The sequence below is a fragment of the Saccostrea cucullata genome, unplaced genomic scaffold, assembly GCF_032062105.1.
Source record: "Saccostrea cucullata isolate Sc308-1 unplaced genomic scaffold, CSIRO_AGI_Scuc_v1 ctg353, whole genome shotgun sequence".
NCBI classification, from domain to species: Eukaryota; Metazoa; Mollusca; class Bivalvia; order Ostreida; family Ostreidae; genus Saccostrea; species Saccostrea cuccullata.
In genome coordinates this window covers 121,610-142,114 of record NW_026929021.1, presented here as the reverse complement: position 1 = coordinate 142,114, position 20,505 = coordinate 121,610, and the positions used below count along the sequence as shown (strand labels likewise).

Here is a 20,505-nt window from a genome sequence, read left to right as displayed (position 1 = left end):
AGGTCATGCCACGTTCTAATGATAAAGCAATCTTTTAAGGGTAGATATCATCTTATAATGTTTTACTATTAAAAAAGTGATAGTAAAGGAATGTTTGCGACCTTGACCTTGTCAAAATGACCTTAGGTCACACCATGACACAAGATGGTGATGAGCATACCCCATTTGTGTGCTACTGTATTGACAAATTCACACAGGTTTTTTTCAAACAATGCATCCAGTCAAAATATCTTATCCTAAATGACCTTGATTCAAGGCCATAACACACGCTCCATGATATAAGCCATACCTTTTTTTTAGATAGGCCTTGTCACAGCTACTATACATGTGTAAAAAGTTATGGTCAACTTTAAGCAATGTTTAAATTTTGGAAAAGCCGGATAAACTTCAAGGTCAAAGTTCATGATATACTAGTATTTGATATGATTTTATCACAGGTTACGTACATGACATTGTGATGTTTGTGTAATATGAAAGCCCTATCTCTCTTCATTAAAAAAGTTATGATCAAGCCTCAAGGTCAAGTTGTCAAAAGTCAGTGTATTTAGAAAAGAGTTGTCATAGGTAATTCATAGGGATAAAATAAAAGCCCTATCTCTTCTCAGTCAAAAGGTATGAGTATTGTTAATGTTTTTGAAAAGCAGGTCAAACTTCAAGGTCAAAGGGTAAAAAATCAGTGAATTTTAAAAGGTGTTGTCACAGTTAATACATTTTTATAAAATGGAAGCTTTCAAAAGTTATGGTCAATTTAAAGTAATGTTATTTTTTTAAGTAGGTCAAGCTCCAAGATCAAGGTCACAGGGTCAAAAAAGCACAGTATATTTGAAAATCAGATGTCACAAATAATGCACATGTGAAATATCAAAGTCCTATTTCAACTCATTCAATAGTTATTATCAAGTTTAAAGTTTTCGTGACAGATGGACAGACTGGCTGACGAATAAGGTTTAATGTTCCCTAAAAATAAATACATGTAATTTGAACATGATAGATTGAGAAGTACGAATAATTACAAAAAAATTAGAATATATTAGAATATAAATCAGGTTTCCTACATGAGATTTCCTTAAAGACTTATTAATACATATTATTCAAGAACATGCAATACATGTTCTTGGAGGTTCAATACATGGAGACCGGTCATTTCGATGAGATGTCTCGTTACGGGGTTGGTAGTGCCATAAAAGGATTTAATTCGCCTGATTCCACCTCTGATTTTTTTTTTAAAGTCTGTCTTTGCGCTGCTAGTGATTTATATTGTTTAAACAAAATCTAATTTTATAAAAAGAATTATTTTCAATGCTTATTTTTGACATATGCTTAAGTTATTAACCTATCAATTTGAGTTTAAATAGTAAAAAGGAATTTCATTTGTCACTAAGTATTTATCTAAGGAATTAGTGTCAATCCTCTACATCAAAGAGCGTCTGACTTGTATATATGATATAAATTGCGTAAATGTGTTAATTGAAATTTGAGTGAATCCCGTATGTTGTATGAGAGAGTTTTTAGATCCGCCGTGGACTATCCCGGACGTGAACATTAGATGTACTGGACATTCTGTCATCAAGAAAATATAGTTTTACTCTGGACTATTCTGAGTTATCAAAACGTTTGTGTGTGTGTCGGTGTGTGAGCTTTACAACCTGTCTTTGTTTTCTGTGACTTGATTTGATTTATTTTTCAAAAAACAAACTTTAACTTTTTATTGCTTGACTTTCGTTTAATAAATTTTCATCACAAGTTCACTTGTGTTAATTTAACCAAATATATTCTATTAAAATAATGATTCCATCTTCTTTGTTAACTTTAAATAGCTTGAAATATAGTGTAAAAATCCAGAATGAAAATAATGAATGTTAGAAATGAAATTATTAAGTGTCGGAAAAGCATTGCAAAATTCCGGAAATCAAACGCAGTAAAAACTGGTACCCCCCCCCCCCTTACCCAAAGAAACTAATACATGTACACACTTCGATGCTCGAATGAACACTCTAATCGGCACAAATTTTAGAAATTTAAACGTTTATATATAGGAAAGTTTAGTGACGCATACTAATCTTTTTTTCATTTATTTGACGACCTGTGAATAAAAAAAAAGTCGCGTATGATTGTTGGTTAACATTATAATAGGTTATGGATTAATCATGGATTTCAACACCAGTCCTGACCTGTACGTACCTGAACAAACTAACCAACTGACATTCTCGACTCTGAAGGAAAACGTATCATTTGAGGGAAGGGGGGTTACGTATCGCGATGAGAGGAAATTTAATTATCTCTTTTAGTCCAATAAACGCGAAAGAATGGCTTGGAATATTTTATGCAACTACATGGCTTTCTCAGAAACAATTTTGAATTTGTTAAAAAAAAATTCTAATTATTCATTTTTAAGGTCTTCCGTTTCCAACGGAAGACCTTCTACTGATTCTGATGGTAAAGATTATTATTCTTTTTTTTTCTTCTACTTCCTAGACCGCAACTTTGAGGTCTCATATCTCACTCATTTCTCAACGGATTTCGCTCAAATTTTCAGATGTTATAGACGTTTATAAACTCTATCAGAATGCTGACTAAAATTTCAAAAAGTCACTTCCGGTTTTGAGTTATTTCCCTTTAAACGAAAATTTATAGGCTTTCGTTTCCAGACAAAGGCTCAGAGACGGCTAAAGCTGGAGCAGAAATTCTACTGATTTTAGATAATAGAAGGATTGAAGTTGTGCACATAGGATTTTGTTTTTCGATTTCTGTATTCAAAATGGCGCTATATAGGGGTCAAAAAATAGAACGCTTAAAAAAACCAAAAATTACTCATATTTTGCTTTTTATCTTATAAACTAAAAATATTTTGTTAAAATATATAGAACATAATTTGTGCAGAATTAGAAAATCTTTCAAATGATATGTCAGAAAAAGGGCTGACCCCTAAATTAAGGGATTTAGAGGGGCCAAAAGTTTTTCCAGATATCTCAAAAAGTATTGAGAATCTGTTATACATCAAAGAAGCAAAGTTGTTGAAAATACCAAGCTTAATCTAATGGAGTCGTCAAAATACGTCCAACATTGTCACTTCCGGCCAAACCGGAAGTAGTCGGAAAACGCGTATTTTTGCCGTTTTTGACAAGTTCTTGTGTAACATATGTCTCTGGGAGCTAAAAAAAATTAATTTTCCGTGCGTCGTCGTCACTTCCAGTCAAACCGGAAGTAGCAAAAATGGCTTATTTTTGCATTACTTAACATAGCTTTAGAAGATTCAAAGCATTTTGGGCGTTATTTCTCATTTTTGTGAAAAATGAAAGCTACTTCCGGTCAAACAGGACGGAAGACCTACTCGTTGCTTTGCAACGAGCTTTGCTCTAGTTTTCTCTCGTATTCTGAAAGCTCGGAATGTATATATTTTGGGGGCTCCTCCGTGTAAAACAGCATGTATTTAGTTACCATCATGTACCCGTAAAATTGTGTCATAGTGATATTCTTTTTATTCGAGGAAATAAAAGGAATACATTCGGTACAATGCAATTATAAGTTATGTTTCAATTCATGCAAAACTCAAAGTTGCTTCATTTACGATTTTCATGAGAATTGGAAACGTCACTTCCACTTACAATTTACTGTGCAATGTTTATATGTATTTGCTAATTTAAACAACATCGCAAATTTTTCTGATATAAAGCAATTAGAATAACTTGATATAGGCCCGTATACATGTAACGATTGCAATTACTTCAAAGTGGAGGGGGAGACGGGGCCTAAAAAATCGTCGTACTACGTGTGTACCTTTCCAATAATAGAATCATCCGCACAAATCAAAAACAAGTTGCAGTATTGATATCCCCAATTTTTTTTAAATAACGAGACTATAATGGACTTTTCAAGGGTAGAATTGAACATTAATTTATCATGTTTATGGTACATGTGCAATTAAAATCACTATCAAAATTGGCAGAGTTATCGATAGGTCATCCTGTGTCACCCTTCAGTGTAACCGATGAACTCGTCCATAGATAACTCAGCAGATGAGAAAAGCGCGCGTAAACGCAGCACCTTTTATTCATTCGTCAAAGAATAGAATCCGACATTCAACACTTTTAAATCATGTTCAAGAAAACCTTAAAATTTGTGTATAGAAATATTCTTACGATTAGCGCAAATGACATGTTTTCTTGATCTTAAATCTCGGACTCTAGTAAAAATCAAAGAGCGGTAATGTGTATACAGGTCAATGCGCGATCGATAAACGGGTTCATAACCATGTGATAACTGTACACACAAAACACGCACACTGTACACACGAAACTTTCAGGGTCCGAGGAAAATTCACGATGCATGAATTGAATGACAATGAATTATCTTAAGCTTGAATTTTTTTTAAATAAATAATGCTACATTGAATATTAATACTTAAAAATATTTTTCCTCTCTCCAGTCTTGTTCTTTACACTAAACACAGGGAGAAAGTTGTCTCTGAATAATCTGTATGACATCCAGCTAGAGAATACGTTAAAAATCTTATTTCAACAAAGTTTAACATTCAATTTAGCTAGGTATATTATTCTTATCCAGTTAATTTCAGTTATACGTGTTATACGCGTACGCATATAGAATTCTTCTTCACTTGCCGTATAAAATCACTTACCTGTACATGGACTATAAAGTTTTCTGCTCATCTAATAAAACATGACTTGAACAAAATAACGTTTTCATGAGATCAATAAGATGCTAAAGAATCCATTTCAAATCGATAACCATATCGAAATATTTACCGTTTTTAAGTTATAAAGCAAAAACTTTCGAGCGCCCTTGGCCCCTAATTTGAGGGGCCAGACCATTTTTAATGATGTCAAATGATAGAGCTTAAAATTATGCACAATATTTGTTCAACATGTCTTAACAAATTATTTTTAGTTTAAAAGATACATAAGGAAATACATGTAAATTTTTGCGCTTTTAGGCATTCTTATTTTTGACCCCTATCTAGCACCGTTTTGAGCGCAGAAATCGAAAAAGAAAAACCGATGTGCACAACTTCAATTCTTCTAGTATTTAAATGCAGTAGACATTCTGCTCCAGCTTTTGTCGTTTCTGAGCCTTTGTCTGGAAACAAACAGCACCAAATTTTCATTTAAAGGGAAATAACTCAAAAGCGGAAGGGAATTTTTGAAATGTATGAAAACATTTAAATTGAGTTTTGTAACGTCCAAAAACTCTGAAAATTTGAACGAAATCCGTTAAGAAATGAGCGAGTTACGAAGTCTCAAAGTTGGCGTCTAGGAAAAAAAAAAGAATAATAGGAATAATCTTAACCATCAGAATCAGTAGAAGGTCTTCCGCCTGAGCGGAAGACCTTAAAAAAGAATAATAAGAATAATCTTAATCATGAGAATCAGTAGAAGGTCTTCCGTTGGAAACGGAAGACCTTAAAAATGTGTCTATTTCGTGGGGGGGGGGGGGGGGGGGGGGGGGTTAGAATGCAGTACCTAATTTTTTTTTCAAACACTACCACACTTACCCTATTTTGACCTAAACTGCAATGTGCCGGTTGAAAAGGCGGGGGGGGGGGGGGTTAAACCTACGCCCGAATGTACAATTAATGTCTATATATTATGTCTATCTTTGCAAAAAAAAAAGTGGGGGGATTACCCCCTCCCCGGTTCCGACGCCTATGGGTCTAGCAAGTTATCTGTGGTCTTAAGTTAAGTATACTAAGATATGATCCCTCAGATCTTTTTCTGATTAAATCAACATATGGACTTCTTTTTCTTGAGTATAATTTCACACAGATTTCTGTTAATGTACAGGAATAAAATGTGATCGAGTTAATGAGATACGTGTCCTTTTTGTCGCCACATTTTCGTATAAACTTTAAATTAAAATCGTACATGGTTCATCTTAAATAGAGAAATAAATGGTTTTAAAATATTGCATCCGAGAAAGTTTGACGGAGAATACTTTATGGAAATGTTATCTAACTTTTACTTTCACTTCTGAGTGAAATTGCCGCCATTTTGAAGATTGAATGAAAGAAAGAAACGTGAAAGGAACATTGTCAACGTGAGTTCTTGTGTTGTTATGGACGGGTAAGCCTTAGTCAAGCGTGAATACACCATCCCTAATTAGGTTTTAATTTTTCTTGGTGTCATTTGACCAGTCAGTCGTTTTAAGCCACTAAACCTAGGTAAACAAACACACATGTTGAAATAGAAAGCTATCACTTCCGTTATGTTCTCACATCTGAGATTTATGTTTAATCTATCTCATCCTGTGATTTCTCATTCAGGAAATCGCTATTATCTAAAAGAAGGAAATAATTTTTTTGCGTTTTTAAGTTTCATCCCTTTTCAAGAGGCATGGTGTAATTTACTTCCACAAACATGATAATGAAAGTGTCATGATCATGTACTGGAGTATTACAGTACTTTTAAACTAAGAACACAGAATGTCAGTACAAAGAACATTTGTTTTTCGAAATTTTGACGAATATGTCGTATTTTTAGATAATCTGTCAAGATGAGAATATCTTTTTTGAAAAATTCTGGAATTTTAAAAATGACAAACTATCTGGGGGAAAAAAAAGAAAACCTTTTCTATTCTTCTCATGAATTCAGAAGTTTACGTGGTGATTTTTATGTACCTTATCTTATGTTAAACAATATTTAATACTGAAAATGAAAATAAAACTCATTTATATCTTCCTAAATAGAATTCCAATTTTAGCTAAAATTGTGACCTAGGTCACCATAATTAAGCTTCTCGTTCAAATTTGTTTGGTGTCTGTTGATTGTTTTTCTATTTGATTTTAATATAATGTACTTTTTAGAATTCTTAGTTTAAGTGGCTAAAGTGAATGTTACATCCAGTGTGAATTTATCACTCAGAATGGTTCAATTCCTTTTATAATTTTTAATGTGGTTTGTGTCGCTTGAACACATTATAAAACAATTCTACAGTCAGATTGATATGAAAAGGAGTTACATACATGTATTTAAAATATTCTCTTGATTATTTAATTCTCTTAGTGGCAGAAATTCTAATACATGAAGAGGAAAGAATAGAGATTTAAATATCACATTGGGTTTTCAAATAAAAAAAAAAAGAAGACAAAAGTAATTTTAAAATGGAATATGACTGCATGTTAAAAATAACCTGCGCAAAGTAGCAAACTGAACAGTATGAGCAACCTTGTGTGTCTGCATTATATGTAATGGACCAACAGACTTGCCTACCCTTCCGCTTTTGGCATAATTCTTCCGCTTTTTACCGAAAAATTACGCTATTACGCCACTTCTACTAATTTTACACTTTTGATATTATTGTTTAAAATCCATTATGAACGTCAAGGTACGACCTGCTGAAATGAAATAAGAAGTTTTCGTAAAAGTAATTAAAAGAGGACCAGTTCAATAATGTACTATGTAGTTATATGTAAACTGGTATGGCAAAGATTCGGAAGAACACGAAAGGGCACTATTTACTTTAACTATTAAATGATATTGCAATAAGTACAGCCATTTCTATGCTCAATTTAGTGTATTTAAACATTGCTTAGAACAAGATAGAGAAATGTGCGTGTTTGAAAGATGTTATTGAGTACGATTTGTGTAAACATGCAAACGCAAGCATTCAACCAAGTGATTTTGATACAGATTGACTTAATACTTCATTAAGAGTGTGCGGTTGATTTTTGTTTAATATAGGATACAAGTATTAAACAACACTTTTTTGCCAATAGATGATTCAAAAAATAAAAGTTTATGCCAGCTTTATTTAGTAATGTACGATTTCGGTTGTTCTGAAAGAAAGTAAAGTATTATAGTAAAACAACAAAATAGGAAAACGTGATTGATTACGCTTTTACCTCTGAAATTCCACCAAAAAATTACTGAAATTACACCCTTGCAATGAAAAGGGTAGGCAGATCTGGACTAAGCATGTGGATTTAATACTATTAAAAAGTTGACAAAACAATACATGCAACACAAGCCTATTATTTGAGGGTCAAATGTTAAATGGTCAATGTTAATATTAATATGACCTTCAAAAGCAAACTTTTCAACATGATTCAAAGGATATCTTATTCTTATTCATAGATCCTTTATCATAAACCCTCCCCCAAAGGTCAAGGCCAAAGCAGCAATAGATATAAGAAAAATTAAGGTCAATTGACTGAATTGAGCTTACCACCTGACCTAGCCTTTGTATGGATTTTTTTCTACAAACAAGGAATCAGTTAATTTAAAACTTTGGCTGTTCTCATTATATTAAATATACTGTAGAATGTACCTAGAAATACTTTTTTCCATGTGGTATTAAAGTAATCTTTGGACATGGTCATAAATTTTTGGTGGAAAATGCTGGAAATTTGTCCCATTGGACTTAAAATACATGTAAGGCATATAGTCTAAGAAATCCACATTATCATAATTTTCTACTCGCTGGTTAAACAGAAATTATGACACTGTAGAAAAAAGTCATGTCTACAGTTTAAAAATTTCAACTATAGGAGATTATTACTATACTGAGGTTATAATAATATTGATTTATCATATCACAGTTTTGGTTGTGGGTTGGCATTGGATTCTGGATTTAATTAACTGAATGTGTGTCATCTGTGCATTTTTACATCTAGCCACATTTTATAGTATCAATGTTATGTCTAAAATAAAGAGTATAAGTAAGGTAGAGTGAGTTACAACTTACAATACAAAATTATAGGGCTATTTGACTTGAAAATAACCTCCCAAGTTTTAAACTTTTATCAATTTAGATGTTTTGTGTGAAGCAAGGGCATTGTAATAACTGTTAGAAAACTAGTCAGCTTTTTAAGATATTTTGGAGAAAAAAAATATGATAATACTAAAGGTTCTTATAAAGGAGCAGTGATGTACATTTTGTGGAGAATACTAACACGTCTCTATTTCTGTTTTACAGAGATTACCTGATGCCTGGAACAAAGGTAAGAGTTATCTCTCTTTAGTTTCATAATTAATTGTCCATTAATTTCAATTAATACAATAGTACAAAAAGTGTACAGAGAGCAAACATCTATTCCTTCTTCCTTTTTTTCTGTTTTGAGAATCTCATAATTGAAAAAAAAGATACATGTATATCATGTATATATACTACAAACAAAAGTAATGTGCAGAATTCAGAATAAACAGAAAGACCACCTCTTTATAATGCTGGGTTACTGTGGGATATAGGTAACTGGTATTGTTATAGTGTTATCAGTGTTATGTTTGTTGGCAAAACGCTGCTGATGTTGCTGCTGGTATAGAAGTAGATCTTGTTAGGTCACTCTGACCCGTGGTCAAGGAATGAGTGGCAGGAGAGAGAGAGTCATGATATATTTAGAGAGAGAGAGAGAGACAGTGATACAATGAGAGAGAGAGAGAGACTGGTGATAGAAGGAGTTGGGTGATACATGTACAATCAGAGAGAGGAAGGGATATATACAGAGAGAAAGAGAAAATGTGTGGTGATAATATATAGTCAGAGAATTTCAGTGAATCTGCAGAGTTTATTAGCTCTGATGAGTTTAACATGTATATATGCTGCTTTAGAATTACCCTTGAGAGAAAATAAATAAATAAATATTACATTGCATGTACCAGATTAAGTAACAGGAAAAAACTAAATAATGCATTTTTCATTGCAATGTATACCCCAGGATAATTGCATAATAAATTTAAAGGTGTTCTTTTGACTGGATGTGTTAACAAGTTACTGTGGCCAATTCATAGCTGCTCCTAGACAGTAAAGGAATGTAACTGTTATTGTTGAAGAGGTAACAGTTTGATCAAACATACTATAATACAGGTAAACATAAAGAAAAAAAAACAGTTTTAGATTTATAGACAACTACGGACCAGATAATGGGACTGTCAGGGGTTTTATAAATACCAGTTTATTGAGAGGTCACTTGTACTTGACCAAAACATCTCAGGAGGAACCTTTAAAATTCCAGATTTTCAGAAATCTGCTTTAGGGAAATTATTTAACAGGATTTAAATTTCTTTGGAAAAGGAAGTAAATTGATTTCATAGTGAGAACAATAGAGATAGCCATTTTGATAAAATGTGTAAAAGCTTTATACTAATCTAGTAGGTTTTCCTTTTATCAGTGTAAGAGTTACCCCCCTTGATCCAGATCAATATTGGAAAACCTTGAGTGACATGCAGCAAACACATATCTCTAATAAATGTCACACATGTTGCTGCATCAGTTCTAATTAAGCTAAGCTACTAGTTGCTGGCAAGAGAAAAAAGAAAAAAAAAAAACTCTGATAAAATAGGAGAATTTTTCCTTATCAGTGAGAAGAACGTGTTGTCCTGTGACATTATTTATAGGTACATGATGTTTCAAAATAAATGTAATACCGACTCATTATTATGATGTAATGATTGAACTTTATTTATTTCGGTCTTTTTGGGGGGTTGGGTGGGGTGCAGTGATCCACTGTGGAAACCTATTGTAAAATATGATATTTATTGATTAACTGTTGTGGGTTATTGTCGGATGTGACGGGTTGAGTCGGGGGGCTGGGAATTCTGTCTGGGCCCGTTTGTTTAGCGACAGCTGGGTGATTAGTCTGACCCTTTCCGGTATTGTTAGCAGTCAGCATCAGAAATTGATTTGTCCCGTTATATTGTTACCTGTCTATTGTTCTCAGGTAAACCATACGTAAATATACCTCCAGCTCTAATTGCAATTTTAATGGGAGGGAGTAAGTTCTGTCGTACTGCCAGATACTGAGGCATTTACCAATATCCATTATTACACATGAAATATTTATACCGTATCAGACTCCATCGCGAGGCATCCCCAATCACCTCATCTATTATTTACCACAGCAATATTATTTCAATTCATGATGAGCTACGCCAATTAATTAAAAGGATTGAGAAGTTATTATCAAGGTCCCTGCCTTGTATCAAATGACTTGATTGCGGCCACTGTCATTATTAAGAGCAATTGATCAATGGTACAAAATTATGACATAAAGATTTTCTATTGTCCCCATTGGCTTTTGTCCCCCTGATGCTTCTCTCCCCAATGCTGCTGGAAAATTCTTAACTTTCTGGTAAAATATTGAATGTGTATTCCCGTCCCTAGTGGAGGGATGAGAGGGTATTGTGTAACAGAGATGTGACATTTCCACCATAAATAAAACCCAACAGGACGCTGCTCCAGAAATTCTCATAATTGATTATCCCAGAGCTAAATCTATTTATTGTTCCTGGCAACTAAAGAAGCAGTATCTATCATTCCAACTGGAAATTTCTGCATTGAAATTTAAATTGCAAATTAGGGGAAGAAAGTTCATTTCCTTCATGGAAAATTATCTTATAGCGATTTCTTTTTGATTCAGTAAAATGTTTATATGGGAGGTAAAACACATGGCTTTCCAATGTAAAAATTAAATTATTTATAGAATTAAGAGTGAAATGGTCTCAGGAACAGGTATATTTAGTGTTGGTTATTTAATGTTAATGACGGGATCAGCTCCCCATTACCTGCATGTTTTGTTGACTGACGATGCGGCTCCTTTGTTTACTGATGGTCGGTCCTGGATCAATGGCTGATCTGAGATGACAGTTAACCCCGCTCACATCTGTTGTATGCGGTCCCCTGTAACAGGTGTCCTGTATAACATCTCATGTGTCCTCAAACAAGCTTCTGAATGCCAACTGAAAAATCAACTATCCTACACCAAGCTGGTTGTTCTCCGTTTAGGAAAGAGGGGGGGGGTCCTTTCAAGCTTGTGAACTGTCCAAGATTCTGTCGTGTGAGCTGTCCCAGATTCCCTTGTGAACTGTCCCAGAGTCTGTATTGAGCTTTCCCAAAGACCCTTGTGAGCTGTCACAGATTCTTTGAACTGTCCCAGAGTCTTTCTTGTGAGTTTTCCCAGCGTCTGTTTCATTCTGAGGGTCTGCCAACCCTCACCAAACTCTGGCCTGCGCCAGAATGAACTGTCAAGGATTACTTCCATCTCAAGATTTGACCCAGGTTTCATCAGCTCATTTACATTTTTATTTCTATAATTTCAGGTTAATTAAAAAGTACTGTGTAATCACCTATATAGATCTAATCTATATTTCTGAGAATTTATTTTTAGTCCCATGGCTTCTGATCCACTGTGTAACTGACATCATCTTTTTTCTAATCTGTCTCCCAGTGCATTTCGGGTTACACAGGTTTCATTGTAATAAAGTTCTATGATATTTATCCCAAATCATAATCAAGGTTGGAGAAAACACTTATTTTTATTAAAAAACAAATCAGACAAAAACTTTTTAGTTGTCTACCACAGGGCATATAGTATATAACATGTAAAATGTAAACATAGCAGTTCTTTACAGAAGTGTTAATCTGCATGTCTCTTATTTGTTCCATTAAACTGAACACCTAATAATTGTTTGTTTCTTTATAGTATTAATTATCTGCCATCACAGCCTTGCCTGTCATAAGACCTCAGGATAACCATGGAAACAGGTGGTACTAATATTAAGTGATACTAAAGTTTTGTTTTGGAAAGTGATAAAATATTTGTTTAACAATAAATTGTGACAACATCTGGAGATTGAGTAAAACATTTCAATGCCAGCCTCCTTGGTTTCTCTTTTTGCCTTGGTCAGTGATGACAGTGGCCATTGATCACTGGAATGGTCAGAACTTCTGTGATGTATCAGATCTCTGGTGATGTATCAGTTTCTCTGATCCTCAGATCTCTGTTCTGTCTTTAGATTTCTATTGTTCTGTTAGAAGTCTATTGGTCTCTTGTCCCCTGACACCCTGACTTTCAGTGTATTTGTCCTTCAGGTCTAACAATCCTCTGACCAGCGCTATTATCTGTGAGGGGACGCTGGCTTCCCAGTCAGACACTCATCAATACAGGTTCATCTCCCCGGGGGATACAGAGGCTGGCCGTGGTGTTTGTGTAAAGAACTCTTTTGTGATAGGGAGAGGGGAGGGATAAAGAACCGATGTGTGGCCAGACTTCTGATGCTCAGGGTTAGAAAAATATTCCTTGTAAACAGAGGCGTAGAGAGTAGCTTCAAAGCTTTATCAGTATGTACAGGGGAGATTCTGTTTGAGAGCATGGAAGTTTTTTTCTGACAGTCTTGGTCAAATCAAAATGTCCATACAAGCAGCTAGATTTGATTCTCTCTTTGAATCCTTGTCAATTCTTGAAAAAATGGCTTCAAATGAGTTTATAACAAAATCATCTGCAAGATACATGTGAAAGTCATTTATCAATAACAAAATTAGAAAAATATTAGGTATAGATCTGACAGAATGGGGATGAATGGCGTAAATTAGACATTACAATGAAGAAAATCATCCTGAATTCTGACACCCAGTAGCGCTAATGTTCTACAAGTCTGGACAGAGACAGAAACCACTGTTGTCCGTTTCATTTTTGATACTTTAAATTTATTTCCAATTAAAAGGAATTGATCTTTTTTCTGTTTTTGTTTGATCTGTGTTGAGTATAAACACAGAGGGTTATTTTCATCAGACGATTGTTTCTGTAAAATTCAAACTCTTCATTGGGCTCTAATTTCACATGAGAGCAGACCAAGCCAATATCCACCAGTAGTCCCACAAAGAATAAAATTCAGGATAAAATTGATCAGCAATCTTTCATAATTATTTTTTTAATACAATAGTTATTGAGAAATGAAAAGTTGTATTGATTTTTTTTTCTAATGACATTTTAATTATTGATTTAGAATTTCAAGTAATTGTCCAATTAATTTTTTTTTTTTTTGGACTTCGAGCAAGTTGTTACACAGCACTTTTGGGGTCAGATGGGCTTGGGTTTTTTTTCTTTACAATAAAAAAAAAATATCTTGGTTTTTATCTGCAAGTTTTGAATCAAAATTGCTATATTTTCAATAGAAAGAGTGGCCTCGCTCTTCTTTAAGGTGGGTTTAACTTGTAACTCAAAACCTGTTCTTAACAAAAATTTAATTGATCCAAGCAATGTATTTTCTGGTGAATTTTTTGGTAAGAGTCGAGGAGATTTAATAATTGGTCGATTGATGACACATATAATTTGTAATGAGTGTAAAGCAGTAATCCTACCCCAGTATGGCCCAGTGTGACAGTGTAGATCTATATACAGAGATATAGCCACATACTACAGCTCTCAGTTATTTCCCATTATTGTATAATTACACCAATTTCAGACTTCACTTTGAGATTGTCAGGTTTTGATTGCAGTGATTGTATCTAAGAGCTACCCCAAGGCCGAATTCCGTGTCCTTACCTCGAGGGCCTTGTTCAGAGAGATATATTCACTGTTAACTTGATGTTCAGCCAGCAATTCAAAATGTCTATTTATATCAGGGTTTTCCTGCCCATTGTAATATTTCCCTGTATAAAAGTTCTACCTTTGTTAATTGACTGAAGCCTAGTCTAATTGATTTTTTAAATTTTATTGGAATAATCAATAGTGTTGAGAACAAAATACTGTGATGAAAGTGACAGAGAGTAATTATTGATCTGAGTAATGAGGATCCCCCTCCCCCACCCCCCACTGACCTCCCTAACTCCCCACGGGACAAACACTCGCTAATATAGAGGCCCGGTATTGATCCTCTGCTTTATGGAGAATTTGTCATAGAGGAACTCAATGTGTCAATATTTGTTTAAATAGAAAGCCTTCAATGTATAAGTGTGGTATGTAGCATTTGATTGGCTGAGGGAGTGTGTACACAAGCCGTAAGAGCTTTTGGCTATTAGGTTGTCATCAGAGAGGAAGCGTGTAGAGCAGTCAGTGTTACAGACTGAAGGAGAACAACATAATGTGTGATTAGTGTGCTGCAGCATGTACGTATGCTATTACACCTACCCAGGAGGATCGCACCACAGCCCCGCCACTGTCGCCCCAGCCCTTACCGCTGCACCGCAGGCCGCCACTATCCCTGTCACTGAACCACTGCTTGTGCCCGCCACCCAGACAGCTCTACCCCCCCAGACAGGAATCCCTACCCTCACCACTCAGTTCCCCATCACAGTCTGCAGAAAGGTAAGGAGGCTGATTTTACCTGTGATATTTACCTAGGTGTGATATTTTTAGTGTCGGTGTAAGAGTGTGGGACCCTTCATTAAAATCTGGGCTGCTTTAGGGGTGTAAGTCCTATTAACACCTTGTGTACACTCTGCCTTGTTTGTTTGAAGTAGTATTTTATTGTCATGGAAATAGATGGATCTCAAAGCAGTACCTGAAGTGAAGTATAAATATTGACCAAGCTGTTTTAATGTGAGTCATTTATACTTTCTAGTAAGCCACCAGGGTCAGCACCAAATTTCAATGCTTGTTTTCATTTCGTCTTACACCCTATAATCTTTCCTTTGGTTTTGATTAACTGCAGAACTAGCTACAATGAAAACAAAGTTTTGTTTTTCTAATTTCTTGAGAATTTCTCTGAACTGGCCAGAGCTTGGCCTTATCTCTCTTTCCCTGAAGTCTAGGCTAATTGTTCAGGTTTAGCTTTGGTTGAGTTTGGGGGGTTAGAATTTTGGAGTTTTACAAGTGTCATAAAATATATCTGGCTGTGTAATCTTGGGGACAGTAAATCCAGGCTTCTCTACCCGTCCAAACAATTCACTGATAACATAACCAATATATTGATCAGGTCAGAGGAATTCAGGGTGAGAAATTGTCTAGGACCTATGGGGGGGGGGGGGGGGGGGCCGACGGGGGGGGTAGGGGCACCTGCTATAAACCAGAACATGACATGTGTTAGAGCAAGAGAATTTGTAAATGTATGTGAATAAAAAGGACACAATAGAAACACAGTTTTTATAGAGCATGGAGGAAGAAAATCGTTAATTTTATTTCCTGAAACAGAAATTTCTCTTTCCTTTGTAGTTACAAACATTTGTAAAAATTGAAAGTCTGAAGGTTTATTTTGATAGAATTGCAGGAATTTTTATCATGACTTTGATGTTCAAAGATTTCCAGATTGCAGTAAGCTAAGAATAGGTGATGAACTTTGGTCAGATATTAAGTTAAAACACGTGTGTTGAATACTTCCAATAACATTTTGATGTACATGTAACATGTCCAGATGAAGTGTTGGTATGTTGGGCGTCAGGTCAATGTAGGAGGATACTGTTAGATGCCAAGACTTAGAGGAGAGTGTGCCATCTACAGCATCAGGTCATAGCTAACCTTGTCTGATGTATTACTACTGACCAGGCAGCTTGTAGAACAAGTTAGCGGGTTTTTCTTGGTTAGGGAGTGATTAGTTAGTATCAGAGATTGAGCCAGATAAACTGTCGCAGTGTTTCCAGAGTACTTATCATCAGGAAACACCATCATCTCTCCTTCCTTGTCCCCCAGGAAATCTCGCCTCAGCGCGACCCCGCAGGAAGTGTGCGGGCCGGATCCAGGAAACTATACAATGGCCCTGACTGTGTTACACACAAACACACATGAATTCCGTCCTGTTCTCTCCGTACTTACCATCACTTGATAATCCTGAGATGAGGGTTAATACTTTGTAAGAGGCCCGTTTTATTGTGTAGTCTCCATGTGACATTGTTGTGATTGTAATAAGTCATGATTACTTACGTGTCATTGTTTTAATAAGATTAAATGTTGCTATAGATCCTGTTTCTCTATCAGTTTAAGTTACATGTCCTCATTTCCTGACTTTGTAAGACTCGGTTTTTATCCATTGTTAGATCACATGTAGTCCATTTCCTGATTAAAGAGATGACACTGTGATCTGATACTCTGCGGGTTAAATGCTGATCTTTAGTCTAAAAAACTTAAATTGTTTTATAAAAACTTATGTTATTAATAAACCAGTATGTCATTTTGTTCCTACTGAGTACAATTTTATAAAATATTCAACTTCAAGGATAAAAAAAATTCAGCAAGTATTCTAATCTAAATTTTATTTGATATTGTAACTGTTTCTGTTTTGAGGTAAAAGTTCAGTAGAAATCCTGTTATATGAGAATGACCAAAGATTTTAACAATCAAGTGACCACACACCAGGCAGATAAAGGGACTTTTATAGATTTTATTTGAAGTTTGCTTTCGGAGATGAACAAACAAAACTGAAATGAGCATTTGTTTGCCATTTTGCTGAACTATTGATGGATAATTGATCTGTGTTTTTAAACAGAGTTAATATTTCAGGGAAATTAGATATCTCTATATTTGGGAAACTCGTATCAAATACCATAAATTGAACAGAAATTTGTATGAGAGTCAGGCTTATTATTTCCTCGGAAAGATAAATGTTGACAAGACGAATTCTTACAAAAGGTAGACGGACCCAACTAGATAATGTAGTCCCCCTAGATGTTTTACCAAAACTCCAATATGTTATTAAAATGTCAATATCACACAAAAAAAGATAACAGACAGCTAGACAAAAAAGGAAATAAATCCATAATCCGGGAACGATTGTGGGTAGTGAAAATAAAATGTGCTCCAAACACCCGTCTAAATGAACAATATGGTTCTATTGACAGTTAATACTCAGTCCATACACAAGCACCACCATTATCAGATAGGGCTAAATAATAATGAATTTACTCAAAGGTAAACATATTAACTTGAAATTTTTAAAATAGTCTCATGAAAAAGTTCACCTGTCTGAAAAAGTATTTTCTTGGGAGAATTAAAATGGAAGATTTGAATGAGAGCTTGAGGGGAGAGCTAGGTTTGTGGAGAGAGAGAGACAATAGAATTCCCCGGCATTTATATACCTAGTGTATGAGAGATTTAGATGAAAGGCTTCTTATTTATAAAACACGTTAACAAGGTGAGAATCTTCTGGGTTCTAGCTGTTGACTTGTTGATTTTTGGGTCATGGAGTAATCGCTAATTTACGGAAGTAAACAGAGACCTGGAAATTAAAACTTCATTTTAGAATAATATCAAACTGCTGGCATTGTCTGATAAAATTCACAGAAAGTTGATCATGAGTGGTAGAACATTTGTACAGCTGATAACGGCTGATAATGGGTCCTCTAATGGATTACCTGCCTGACCCCGGGGGACAGGTATTACCTCACCTGTCTATTGTCTCCACAGTACACCTGGTGTACAATAAATTAACCTGCAGAATTAATTAAAAAATTATAAAGGAGTAGGACTCAAAAGATGTTTAAACTGGCCAGGACAGAAAACAAAGAGCAAGGACTAACAATAGAGGGCTGAGAAAGTGTGAAATTAAAGTATTACACTGTGTACCTGTAGGCCAGGTATTAGATGAAAAAATAAAGAACAGGTAGACAGGGAAATCTCAAAGCTTTTACACCTTGTAGATAGTTTGTTTTTCTAATGAATAGAAATCCCTATTAGGGCATAGAAAACTTATTCGTTTGAGAGAAATTGAAATACTTGGGAGTTTTTTGGTTATTTTTTTAAATCCAGTAATGGGAATTGAATAATCATCTTAACATGGTGGAAAGCTCATTATGAATTTATTTTGTATTTGTTGTTTTTGTTTGATTATCTTTAACACTTACAATACGAACAAAATGATAAATGTAGTACATGTATCTTAAATTGGCATGATCACTGTTTTCTCTTGTGCTGAGTCCTGGGTCCATGTTGATTCTGTATAAAGCTGTTAGATTCTGTGATAAAACTCTCTGGAACATCAGAGAAAAGATATGATAGGCTGTGTTCAGAGAGAGAGTAGATTTGATGATGAATTGATAACTCCTCTAATTGTAGACAAGATGACCTGAAGTGAAATGGCCAACAGGTCAGGACACAGTTCAGATGATTGACAAGTGTGGGGGTATCAATATTTGTCGTATTTTGCAATGATGCTAGGTTGATTTGTGTACTGATGCCATCACAGCTCTTCACATGTCCTCAAACACTCCATTAACCCATATATCGCCTTACACCCTGTGTCTAAATAAGTCGCGATCTCTATAAGAGGCGTGAGGCGGTATTTAAATTTTGGAGGATCCTGGGTACACAAGATATTGATTGATCGGAGTGAAAATTTATCTTTGTAAAGTAAAAACGGGTCTGTGGGATTATGAGTGTTTGAACAAGGCCGGTCGCCACGGTATCAGAGACGTGTTTTGAGGAAATTGGTTTTGTGTGGATTTCATGTACTCTACCCCAGGGGGGCGAGCTGGCATCAGATAGCAGGGGTCAGGGACGATGTCTGATCTCAATCTTACTCTGTCCCTGTCATGAATTAAACCAGCCATGTCCAAATGTCTGTCCTTTATTAAAAGTAATATCACCTTGTAAGGGGGGTAACTCTTACTCACTTGCACTTCTCAGATTCTGTCTATTTTCGTGTCGCACATTGGATGTTAAATGAATTGAAAAATAGAAATAAAAAACCTGATCATGTTATACATAGACGTAGGTGTCACTAATACGGTTAAAAAACCACTACACATTTCCTTTTGTGTTTAAATATCATATCTGGGTACATGCTTATCCTATTACAGAGTTGAGCAATCGCTATAATGTAGTGAAATACACACATTCAGTGGACTAAGAATTAGGGATATCAATCAGGTCATAAAAGCTGGCCGCTATTGTTGTATAATAAGTAAATATGTAAGAGGGTTTAGTGTGTGTGTAAATCCATAAGATTAACATAGTGTTATTTGTTGAAGCCAATGCATTAATTAACAAGATCACCTCCGACACATTATCTATTAAATGCTCCAACATCTCGAGCTCTGATACCCGATCTAATGGCACCCGATTTCTGAAGAGATACAAGTAGATTCGTGCCTTCTGATATTGCGAAACTGAGAGGGAGTGAGGCTTTGTTGGTAACAACGCGACAATATTATTGGATTGGCACGGCTGAGCTGGCAGTGTTATACCTTCCATTATTTGTCAATGGTTGACTGCCTTCCTGTGTGTGTGTATTGAGTGGGCCTTCTCTCTCTCTCCTGACTTCTCTCTCTGGATCTCTCTGCTTTCTGTCTCTTAAGGTAAGTCACGGGTGCACGGGGTGGGGTGGGGACACTAGCTCACTGAGGGGGGAGGGTGTCAGGGGCGGGGGTGAATGGGAGGATCTGATCATGTGACGGTGTCTCCTGTCCACTTTCATTTTTGGTCACACCTCACAAGATCTGGGATCCATTCCTGTTATAGGTTAGATCCCCATGGTGTAAATTGTGAGGTGTGAGAAGCACTTTAAATTATCTGTTTGATTTCTGCAGTAAATGAATGTAGAATTCTACCGGGCTTGTGATACAGGTCTCGAGAACAACTCTAAATTACAGTGATTAGGATGTTTAGAATGAAATGTCAGCACCCATTGCCTGCCGTTCTGATAAAGCTTTATGGAGGATGGAATTCACCATCAATTGTTTAAGTCAATTACCTCAGATCAATGGCCTGTTTTGTGAAGCGGAATCGATGTGGAGTGAATATTGTCACACAAGCTGTGACCGTCCCTTTAGTCACATTTATAAAAAGATAGTTACATTGTCCCAACTCCTTATCTCTGTTGCCAAAGATAGAGAGGTCTCCCGGGAAGT

At 35.4% G+C, this 20,505-nt stretch overlaps 1 protein-coding gene across 5 annotated transcripts in view; it reads left to right on the top strand.

Moving 5' to 3' along the window:
- Nucleotides 1–5,936: 5,936 nt before the first annotated feature.
- LOC134279596 (polypyrimidine tract-binding protein 1-like) overlaps nucleotides 5,937–20,505 on the top strand; it is a 31,736-nt gene continuing 17,167 nt past the window's right edge. For 2 of the 5 annotated variants that reach the window (XM_062762008.1, XM_062762007.1), the window contains exon 1: nucleotides 14,737–15,034. In XM_062762008.1, the coding sequence (XP_062617992.1) occupies nucleotides 14,834–15,034 (201 nt within the window). In that variant the 5' untranslated portion in view covers nucleotides 14,737–14,833. Of the gene's footprint in view, nucleotides 6,078–8,928; nucleotides 8,954–14,736; nucleotides 15,035–20,505 lie in introns of those variants that run through there. The other 3 variants (XM_062762009.1, XM_062762010.1, XM_062762006.1) reach the window with 3 other exon arrangements.